The sequence below is a fragment of the Euphorbia lathyris genome, chromosome 5 (assembly GCF_963576675.1).
Source record: "Euphorbia lathyris chromosome 5, ddEupLath1.1, whole genome shotgun sequence".
Classification (NCBI taxonomy): Eukaryota; Viridiplantae; Streptophyta; class Magnoliopsida; order Malpighiales; family Euphorbiaceae; genus Euphorbia; species Euphorbia lathyris.
The window spans coordinates 18,614,619-18,626,577 of record NC_088914.1 but is presented as its reverse complement, the minus strand read 5'-3'; the positions used below and the strand labels follow the sequence as shown (position 1 = coordinate 18,626,577).

The 11,959-nt window shown below is 30.1% G+C and overlaps 1 protein-coding gene across 1 annotated transcript; it reads left to right on the top strand.

Moving 5' to 3' along the window:
* Positions 1-1,158: 1,158 nt before the first annotated feature.
* Positions 1,159-2,535, top strand: LOC136231083 (F-box/kelch-repeat protein At1g23390). The gene has a single exon (XM_066020340.1). The coding sequence runs from the start codon at positions 1,239-1,241 to the stop codon at positions 2,370-2,372; it is 1,134 nt and encodes a 377-aa protein (XP_065876412.1). The 5' UTR covers positions 1,159-1,238; the 3' UTR covers positions 2,373-2,535.
* The last annotated feature ends 9,424 nt before the right edge of the window (positions 2,536-11,959 follow it).

Here is an 11,959-nt window from a genome sequence, read left to right as displayed (position 1 = left end):
TTTTAAGATCCCTGAAGCTCAAGTAAAAAAAATTCTGGTGAACGGAATCCGGGTGGACGTTTTCTGGCGAGAAAAAAAGTGCCCAGAAAATTCTCAAAACATTTCAGAAAATGTAAAACATTATTCTAAAAAACTTTAATTTTTGGGCCGAAGCGGGATTTCTTACGGTTTTGACCCAATAAATTGTTGAAAGATGTAAAATGGATAAAATTATTCCAATATATATATATATAACACAAGAATGCAATATGATAAGATGAAATTGAGAGTCGACAACAATAGCACGTAAAGCTTCTTGTTTTCAATCACCAAATCTCAACAACAATAGCACAAAATGAGCCTCTAAATTTATTTCACAACTTCTCTGTTAATGATAATTGGAATAAGTTAAAAAAATTGTCATATAGTTATTCGGGGAAATCAAATGTCTTACGCACAAAACAATATAATCTTAAACCAAACATTTATAATTCATTGCAATTTCAAGCCTTAAATCATTAAGAATCATTTTTTCCTCCCTAGTCTATTATTGAAGAGTTTCTTCTCTCCACTCATCATATCTCTTTATTTTATTTTTTTATTAATAATTTATTAATAAGAAATCTATGTCATACATAATAAATGATGAGAATCAATTGTTTATATTATTTTTAAAGAGTGAAAATGCTTCAAGCTAGGAGACCTTCTAATTACAGTTAATGATTTTTAAAATAAAAAATTCCAAGAAACCAATTTTACTAACGACCCAATTTTTTTTATTTTTCAAGATTATTATTTTTAAAATTTTCTCTCTCTAAACATTCACTCTCTCCTTATAAAAAACACTAAAATAACTTCAAAACTAAAAAGTTCAAGCAATTACAGTTTCTTAAGTATTTGAAATTTTCAAATTTGAAAGCGTCAATAATCATCTTAATTTAAAGGTCATTGTTTCAGCAAAACGAAAAATCTCAGTTATCTTTTGGCCGGACAAAAAAAACATTACATGTTTTACAAAAACCTTTTTGAAGGAATTTTTTTAAAAACTTTACACATTTAAATATTTAAATTATATGGAATATTTAAATGAGGAAGAAGGATGTCAATTGTCATACTCAGTTCGAAGAAGGAAGCACGTTGTTATTATTATATAAACCCACTCCATCTTCTTCTTCATTTGTCATTTTTTAGTGCAAATTCTTCCAAATCCTTTTTTTATTCCACTGGAAAAACCAGTAGAAAGAGAAAAGCTATCAACAATGAAAAACTCACAATTCGGACAAAAAGAAGCAGCTATCCATGGAGATGTATTGGAGTCCATATTTACTCACGTGCCACTCATCGACCTCGTGCCAGCTGTCCACGTCAGCACCTCATGGAAACGCGCCGTTTTAACCTCTCTCCGCCATTTCAACAAACTCAAACCATGGCTTTTCCTCCATTCCCAGTCAACTCGCTCCCCTTACTCAGTGAGTCTTCACGCTTTCGATCCTCGCTCCCAAATCTGGATTCGGATCATCCTCCACCGTCCGATCCAATACATCTCAGCCATCCGATCTTCCCATTCAAATCTTGTTTACATGTTATCCCCTTCCAAATTCTCCTTCTCTTTTGACCCTATGTATCTCACCTGGTACCAAATCAACGCCCCGCTCCGCTGGAGAACCGACCCGATTGTTGCTGCCGTCGGCCGCCGCATCATCGTCGCCGGAGGAACTTGCGATTTCGAGGATGATCCTTTATCCGTCGAAATATACGACCTCGAGACTCGCTGTTGGGAAACCGCCGACTCCATGCCTTCCGTCTTCAAAGACTCTGCCTCATCGATGTGGCTCTCCGTCACTGTTAACGGTAATAGAATGTACGTAATGGAGAAAACCACCGGCGTTGCTCACTGGTTCGATCCGGAGACCAAATCTTGGTTCGGACCTTTCAATTTTCGTCCTGATGTAAACATATGCAGCTCCTCCATCGGATTCGCTAACGATCGTTTGATTTTGATTGGATTGATTGGAGACGATGAGGAAGTGTTGAGGAACTTGAAATTGTGGGAGATAAGCGGCGAGTCACTGGAATTTTTCACAGAGATCGGTGATATGCCGGAGAAGCTAGTGGAGAAGCTGAGAGGTGAGGAATTTTACATGTCGTCGGCGGTGGTGAATGTAATGGGGAATTTGTTGTATGTAAGTAGTAGTTCCAATCCGGGAAATGTGTTCCTCTGTGAAATCCGCGACGGCGCGTGTAGTTGGAGCAGTGTTGAGAATGTGGTGGTGAATGAGAAATTCCGGTTGACGGAGAGGATGGTGTTTAGTTGTGGGAATGTTGGTTTAGGGGATCTGCATAAGGCCATGGCGACGGACGGTAGAGAGTTTGTTGCAGTAGGGAAATATTGAAATTTTCATGCTTTTTCTTTTTCCATTTGTAATTTATCTATGGTTAATTACAAATAACTACCACGTGGTTTGGCCGATTTGCAGACCATTATCTGTGGTATTTTTTTTTTACAAACACAATCTTGTGGTTGTAAAATTTTATATGTTTTTTGACTTTGCCAAATTTGACCGATAACGACCTAAAAATGAAAATTTTCAAGAATTAAAATTGTTCGGTATTATATTTACTATAGAACCATATTTTTAATTTTTTAAAAGTGGATTGCTAAATGCCGTTCCCAAATTACTAGTTACCCTCATTTGGACTTTTTTGCCCTTCTCATAATTTTAATTAAAAACTGAAAATTCTCTCTCCAAAATCACAAACCCGAACAATAATAATTGAAATTATGAAAATAATTGATATGTGACAACTCGAATTCCGAAAATGGATGATTACGAGTCGGAAACATTAAAATTTATGTTTTTTATCAAAAAATAATGAATTTTTTTATGACGATTTTTCATTTTTCGTCATAAAAAATTAAACAATTTAGCAATTTTCATCGCTAAAAAATTTACAATTGTGCATAGGTGGCCTAGACAGGTGCCGGGATCCCGCTAGCCATTGGTTGGGAGGATGCAGCATCCGCCTGACTATTGAATGGGCAGATGTCGTATCCTCCGAGCCATTGGCCGGGCGGATCCGGCATCTTCCTAGGCCAAAATCGGCGATTTCTCTCAAAAATCCAAAATTTTCAATTTTATGAAAATGGCAAAATTGCCTAAATAGGAGCGGTGATAAGTAATTTGGGGACAGTAAATAGCAATACTCCTTTTAAAATCATCATTTTTGGAGTTTTCTTTCTTTAAACATTAAAAGGTTAAAGAATTAAAATTGTTTAAAATATAATTTAACTCTTAAAAATTTTCTATTTTGATATCGTTATCGACCAAATTCTAACAAAGTGAACTCAAATGCAAAATTTTGCAAACCATGGAATTGTATATGGAAAAAAAATACCATAGATACCGATCTACAAATCGATCAAACCATGCTTTATTTATTATGTTGTTGAATCTTTTACCGAGTTTTAATTTTTTTTTTTAATTTAATTAGATTGTTTTTTAATATTACCAACAAACAATAATTTCCATTACATAATGATAACATGATATATAAAAAGAGCCACAATTAAAGGAAAAGTTCTATTAATAATATCTCAAATGGGAGAACTTCTACCGTGAAGTGAACTTTGTATAATGATCTAACCAATAAAAAAAAGAAAATAATATTATTTTATTATAAGATGATTATTATAAGAAAATAAAATGTACAATTATCATGTTTTTATTAGCAAAATCCAATGGATCAATGCTATAATAGAATTTCTCCTCAAATTGGTACCAAAACTCTTAATTATATCTTTTGTATTCTAATTATATTTTTTTTTGAAATGGAGTTTTGCCTATAATTATTTATCAAAAAATGACTACTTTGTAAACTAATCCGTTAGTTGCTTGTTATTTTGTTCCATTCATTATTTTTTGGCTTAATAGGTACCCTCCTAAACTTGTAACTTTTTTTCACCTAGCCCCCTCAACTTAGGGGACAACCTCTCAACCCCCTCAACTCTCCAAAAACATCACATACAGCCCCTTACACCCCTATGTTCGGTCAAAATATTGACCCGTGTAGAAAACGTGCTTGACTGTCGACCACACCAATATCACGTGTCACTTTTTTATTAAAATTTTCCATTATGACATAAGAATTCTGATCGAAATCCATCTCTGGTAGTTGCTCGTCGAGCACAAATGGGCTTGCTCGCCCAGCAAGGGTCTCAATGGAAAAATTTAATAAAAAATGACACGTGGTATTGGTGTGGTCAACAGTCAAGCGCGTTTTCTACACGGGTCAATATTTTGACCGAACATAGGGGTGTAAGGGGTTGTATGTGATGTTTTTGGAGAGTTGAGGGGGTTGAGAGGTTGTCCCCTAAGTTGAAGGGGCCAGGTGAAAAAAAGTTACAAGTTTAGGGGGTTGGGTGCCTATTAAGCCTTATTTTTTCTAAAAATAATAGTTTTTGGATGTCAAACTCAAATCTGATGAAGAGGTTGAAAGCTTGAAAGCAAAGGTATTAAATGATGGTTTATGACATAATTTCAATTTCAAGATTAATAATCTTTTAAACGACTTTAATTTTTCTATAAGAAAGTAAATGTATAAAATAATAGTTTTTTCAAATAAAAAGTATGGTTTCGTATTAAATGCGATTCTAAACAATTTGAAATAATTAACCGTTATTAGAAGATTTAATTGAAGTTCAATCATCATAATATTAAAAAATATAAAATTAAATTAATTTATATTACGTTTTAAATTTTAATGATAATAGGTTCCTGAACTTTCAAAGTATCTCGATAGAGTTTCTTCAACTAGCATGAGATATTAAATTAGCCCCTTGAACTTGTGTAAAATGCAATCAATTAATCACTCAGTTGCAAAAAGTAAGTTAATGTGAAAGATGTATTGCACGCGTATTTAAAAAAAAATAAAACAACCTAGGTTGGGGTATACGGGTCTAAAATTAGAGAAGACAATTTTTACAGTTGAGCAAGTATGAACTTTTTTATCATATAGTATGTGAATTATGTAATAACATTCAAAGGCGCGTGCGACACATCTTTCGGATGCAGTTTACTTTTTTGGAACTGAGTTATTAATTGATTACATTTTACGCAAGTTCAATTATCTAACTGAATATTTAATACAAATTGAAGAAACTGTCGAGACACTTCGAAAGTTTAGAAGATCAATTAAACTTTTGGACAAGTTGAAAGCAAATAATGTAATAAACCATGATAATTCTACAAAAAAAAAAAATAATAATGAAAATTCAGTTGTCATTGCTATAATTTACCCAAAAGGTAAGATAAGATTATGCTATTTTCAAATTTGTTTTTTTCCTAAAGTGAATAAACAAAAGGACAACAAGGAAACTAATTTTGTTTTTTTTACGAAAGTCTGGTCTCTCTATTCTCTTTTGTCCGTTTCACCTCACTCCGTTATCTAGCTATTAGGGGGCGTTTGGTTCACACAGGGATAACAGAATAGAATCAAGAAAAGAAAACAAGGAGAAAGGAATAGAATAAATGACCTGAATTCCCTTATCTGTTTGTTTCATCAGTTCCACAAAAGGAATGATATACCCATGATTCCATTTGTGGCTGTTTGGTTCAAATGAAGTGATAAGCTAGAGTTGTATTTTTAATAATAATTTCTATACATACATGTGTCTATATTAATAAATTAATCACATGTAAATATCAGAATGAAAATCAATTTATTCGACCATTAAAATCAAAAGAATGATGAAACAGAAAAAATTGAAATAAAATAAATCAAAGAAAATGCATAAATATTCTATTTTAAAAAGAAAATAATTATTTCAAAATAATTAAAAATAAATACCAAACCGAATAATGTGATAAAAGAAAAATATTTGTCAAAATTATTTTTCAGGATAAAAAAAGTAAAAACAAATAAGTATAAGGATTAAAAGTGAGATTAGTCCAGGGATAAAAAAATATAAATAAATAAATATAAGGATCAAAACAAAAATTAAAAAGTAAAAATTAGTCAAAAATATTTTTTGAGAATAAATAAATAAATAATAAGTATAAGGATCAAAAGTAAAATTAATCTAATGATTAAAAAAGTATAAATAAATAAATATATGAACCAAAATAAAAATTAAAAACAAAATATAGACTAAAATGAAATTTTATAAGGAAAGAGAGAGGAGAAAGTGAATGGAAAACCTTAGAGGGGTTGGGGGAATGAGATTAGAGCCGTTAGTGGTAAATCCAAAACTAAAAGAGGGTAAAAGAAATGATTGAATTTATAAAACAAACACCAACAAAAGGAATGAAACATTCTCTTTCCTTTACCCTTTCCTAAAACCCTCAAAACAAACAGCCTCTTAGTGTATCTTTTCTCTAGGGTTGATGGGTGTTTGTTTTGGCTTTTTAAAAAACATTTAACATTTTATTCCAAACCGCATGAAATATAATATTTGATTAGCTTTATATAACCGCAATATTTAACATTTTTTCTGGAAACTGCAGCACTTTGAAGCTTTTCATAAACAGCTGTTTGTAGTTATTTGTTATTCACAAAATTATCATTCTTATTTCCACACAATATTTTTCTTTATTAACATTATTTCTATTTCTATAATATAATTACCGAAAGAACAATTTTTTGTTGCATTCAATAAAAAAAATTATATTTTTATTTTTTTATATTTAAATTACTTTTATCAAATGTATTTAATTTATAATTTATTTATTGATTAATTTAAAACATGTACATATTGACAAAAAAAATTTGGCAAAACATATTGACATTTTAAATACTAACATCAACAGTTTAATATAATTTTACCAAACACTGATAATTAAACAACAAATAATAAATAAATAACAACTTACTGCAACTACAAACAGCTAACAACAACCGCAATAACTATTAGCTAACAGCTGAACCAAATAGGTCCTTAATAAATTTAGATCAAACGGTTAATAACTAAATTAATTTGATCATTCAAATTCTATGTAAACACCACTTGATTTATGACAGTTTTGAGATTTTGTTTTTAAATAATAAAGTGTTTTTAAAAATACTAGGTAAGAGAAAAAAAAAATTGTTGGAAATAAAATATTTTTCAATATTTGATTACAACACGAGAAATTTTTTTACGGTGTTTATTTATATTATAAGAAAATTTTCTTATTATTAAGTTAAGATATATAATGTTATATTCTTTTTGGAAGAAATTAAATGTTATATTTTACGGTGTTTATTTATGTTATAAGAAAATCTTCCTATCACTAAGTTAAGATATACTTTACCTAGTGACAAAAGGGCGGACATAAAAAAGAGATGGCAGGAGATTGAGGGGTGCTGGTCAGATACCTAAGTCACTAAGGGAAATGATACCGAGCAACGTAAAGTTTAGGTAACCAAAGGAAATGAATTCAATATTTTTTGATGTATGTACTTTGTATTTATAGAAAAGTAAGGTTTTGTGCCCTAAATAAGAGTTGGGAACGTAGTAGTCAGTTAATAGTGAGAACCGACTGTCAACCAGGGGCTGCACATGTGATTCAGCAAATCACGGCATTGGACGTGTGTAAGAATGTGCGCAGCTTTTTAACAATCCATGTAATTTCGACGATTATTATTAACGAATGAATTTTTTATGGTCCATATATTATGCTAAATTATGTCACATCACAATGTAAATCATGTACTCTCTTTTATAATATACTAGAAAGATACCCTTGCTTCGCTTCGGGAAAGAAATAACGTGTTAATTTTTATTAAATTGAATTGTATTTTAATCATTTGAACCATGCGATTGGTAGTACTTTAGTTATGTTTCTAGTTACAATAGATACATAATAACTAAAAATATAAAAGTTTTCTACACTGAACGCATACTTAACCAAATCAATATCCGAACTTAAAAACCTCACAGTCAAAAAATTAAAAACAGCTAACGCAAAAATAAAATTATGTAAATAATTTTATTCTTGGTTGAAGGATTAGGCTGGCATGAGAAAACTTTTAAAGTAGAATTTTTTTTAATAAGATCAGAAAACTCGAAGTGGTAATAATAATAAAAAAAATTCAATCCGAGTTATAAAATTATGATGAAATTAAGGAGCGCATTTACGTAAAAATAAACGGTATTTTCTATGATTACTTTGTTTTTGACAAAGTAGTCATTACTTTATGTTTTTCGTCATTGGATGATGGGGTGTAAAATTTATCTAATGGTGAAAACACACAAAGTAAGCATAGTCTAACCCAAAAGTAAACTATTACTATTATTAGTAGTGTTCATTGGATATTTCATAACCAAATAAATGAATTCGGTTATTCACCTTTACACCATGACTTATTAAATCTAAGGTTTAGAATGTTTAGAATTTTCACCTAAAATTTTTAGTAAGTTTGGATCTAATAGTGAATATTCAAAAATAAGATAAAGGCTTATAATGCTTAACGGTATGACTACTGAACTTCACACTTTTAATATCGGTAGCCATTCAATTTTAACTAACTCCTCAAAATGACCGTTAACGACCACAAAATGAAAATATTCAAGAATTAAAGTTGCTCAGAACGAAATTTATCACAAAAGCACATTTTTTATTTTCCAAAATCACATTTTTTGGAACTTTCTCTCTCTAAATATTTACTTTCTTCCTAACCAAGCAACACCTAAATTACCTCAAAACGAAAATTTTCAAAAGTTAAAGTTCCTTAAAATAGCATTAACTCTTCGAATTATTTATTTTGATACCATCAATGGTCGTTTCGAGGTGTTGAGTGGTCACTGGTGTTAAAAAGTTTAAAGTTCGCTGACTATACTGTTAAGAATTGAAGTTCAGTGGCCATGGGTGTAAATTTAGCCTCTTTCAAAGCAAAAACAACCGTGTCTTTTTGTTATAGGTGGGTGGGTGCTACAAAAGCTCATGTTAAAGAAGGTGTAATTGAGGATAAAATTGGAAAGTGAGTGGAAGGGTGAGATGGGAATAAATTTATAAAAATTAGGATAAAATTGGAAAGTGAGTGGATGGGTAATATTGGATCAAATTGAAAAAAAAAAATGAGATTGGTACTGTTTATATGCTTTTCAATTTTATAAGTATATATAATATGTATCAGAATTCTACACTTATAAAACAATGAAACAATAAATTATTCCATAAAAAAGAATACTATATAGTTTTGCCCTAAATAATTGAAAATAAAATAAAAATAATATTGGTGGGCCATTACGCAACTTGATGTAGAAGTGAGTGAAGCAAACGTATATGGCATCTAACCTCATTCGAGATGCATTCATTTTAGTTGTTAGGTTGTTTAAACTAAGCATGACTTTTACATTCTTCATCCATTTTATTATATTATTTCAATTAAATCAACTTAATAATACAAGTTTCATGGGTTATCTATTTATAATATTCTTGTAAAGACAACTAATGTATCATGCTTTGTCATTATTATTTTGCCAGATCTTCAAAATAGTTTTCTCAAATAAAAGCATCAAAATTATTTTCTTTAAAGCATCCTAATGAGAAGCGTTTGAAAGGATTTTTTATAAGATATATAGTGTTTGAAAGACTGTCTTGCATTAAAGTAACAAATATCACTTAAATTATTATAGTGTTGCTAATTTTTTATACCCTTACTTTTTTTTAATATAAAAAATTGGTTACTTGCTTACTATTAGCGGCAATATTTATAATTAATAATGATTTGTGAGATTATAATAGTAATTTTTAGAGTTGTTTAACCTTGGAGCATATTTTTTTTAAAAATATGCTAAAAATGATGTGGATGAGAAAGAAAATAAAATATTAATATATTATTAAGTGATGTGTTAAGTTTTGGCTTGCTTGCATTGGAGATGCTCAGGCTAGAAAATCTGCTTTTTAGAAAAAAGCTATAATTTATAGTTGGAGAAAATAAGTGTCACAACTTTTAAAAAATTTAGAACAAAAATAGTCATAACTATCAATATAATTTAATATTATATATTTTTACTTTTTATTTCTTTTTTTTCTGATAAAACAAACCATATATTATGAAACACCGGTTAATACATCAGTCTGAACACAAGAAGAAATACAATGTGGAAAATCTTCAATAAAAATTTCCATATGAGAAAGAGATCGTGCCCAATCAGTTAAGATATGTGCAGCAGTATTCGCTTGTCGTCTTTCATGCACGAACTCAATTGATGCAAAATAATGAGCTACCTCCAAAATATCGCCTACAATCACCCCCAACCAATTTGACAAAGTTAAATCACCTTTAATAATTTGGATAGCTGAGGCTGAATCAGAAGCTACCACAATTGAACCCACAATCTTGAACCACACGTAATGAATATAGTATCCCAAATAATTCTGCATGTAGTACTGACAAAGTAGATCCAATAGGACCACCGCCGGACATAGAGACTAAACCGTTACAATCTCGAACAATCATGCCGAATGATTTTTAACATTTAAAATTTTAAAATTTTATTTCTTAACTTTTAAAATTTTAATTCTGCATGTAGTACTTTTTATTTCTTAACTTTTAAAATTTTCATTATGTCTAAATTTTTAGCTTCTTCTTACATTACTTTCTGTTAGCCACAATAATGTCAAACTGATTTTTAACACCTAAACTTTTAGATGAACGCATCTCAATTTGTTTTTATTGCTATTTTTTTGTAATTTCAGTATCTATTATTTTTGTTGTTGTTTTTAATCGTTAGAGTGTTTTACGTGGGATATTGAGGATTTTGCCTCCATTTGGGGCCATACGAGAATTTAATCATCGTAAGGGTCCTGGTTTAGTATATTACCTATTGTGAATCTCTACTAATCAAAAGTAAAACTGATAATTTTTCTACCGATTTTATTTTGTAAAAAAAAAAAACCGTTAGATTAACTACCAGTTTCATAATAAAAGTAATTGTTTTTTTTTTTTAAATTAATGGAAACCGGTACAATATTTACAAAAATATCAAAACTGGGGTGTTCGTATATGAATTCGAAAGTTGTAAAAGAAAAACTCAAAACAAGTCCTATATATTTTGAAAATTTTAATTTAACTCTAAACCATTAATCTTTAAACTTCACTATTTAATTTTGAAAAATTGTTATTTAGCTCTAATATGCGAAATAGTACAGATTTAACGTAACATTTCTAAGCAAAATCAATTTTAACCTAACGTCACTGCAAATTTGAAAAGACTTTTTGACTATTATTTAATTGTCAGTTCACACTTTCCAATCATCAATTATGTCTAAGATATTTAATATGTTACTAAAACAATACAAAAAAAAAAAGCTAACAATTAAGCTGTTAAAATGCTAATAACTAAGGTTTGATGTGACAGTTAAATAACAGTTAAATCAATTTTTTCGATTTCAGTAATGTAAGACTAAAATTGATCTTTTTTAGAAATGTTATGGCTAAATTAGAAGGTGTGAAATGACCATTAAATAACAGTCAAAACAGTACTCATTTAAACATGTGTAAGCAACTCCTCAACATATTTCACTTGATGTAATGTCATACCTCTGAAATCTCTTATACGATTCAAGAATCAATATATAGTTGAGTGGCAACAAAATTATTCTCACTCGAGATAGCTTAGTTGTTTGGGTTTCCAATTTCTAATAAATCTTAGATATATATAAAATGAAAAATACACTTTTAATCGAGTTCTAATATTCACAAGTAATTTTTCTATTAACCAATAGTTCGTGTGGACATCCTTTTTAGAAGATTTGAGTCCGAATAGAGAAGTCACAACTCAGTAGGAGTAGTTTGGTTCCTCTTATTTAAAGTGTTTCGGTCCCCCCGGAGAAATCCCTTCGGTACCTTTTCTTCGGCTCCCTATGTCTAAATTGTTTCGAACTTATCTTAGCGCTACCAATCTTCGGTTACTTGCTCCACAAGGAGACCAGAATGACCTGATTCGTACAAGACATAGCTTTACTTACTGCACAATGAGACAAACCTGACACGC

Bases quoted from the DNA above. Each gene is read 5' to 3' on its own strand.
- LOC136231083 (XM_066020340.1), top strand. From the start codon at position 1,239: ATGAAAAACTCACAATTCGGACAAAAAGAAGCAGCTATCCATGGAGAT.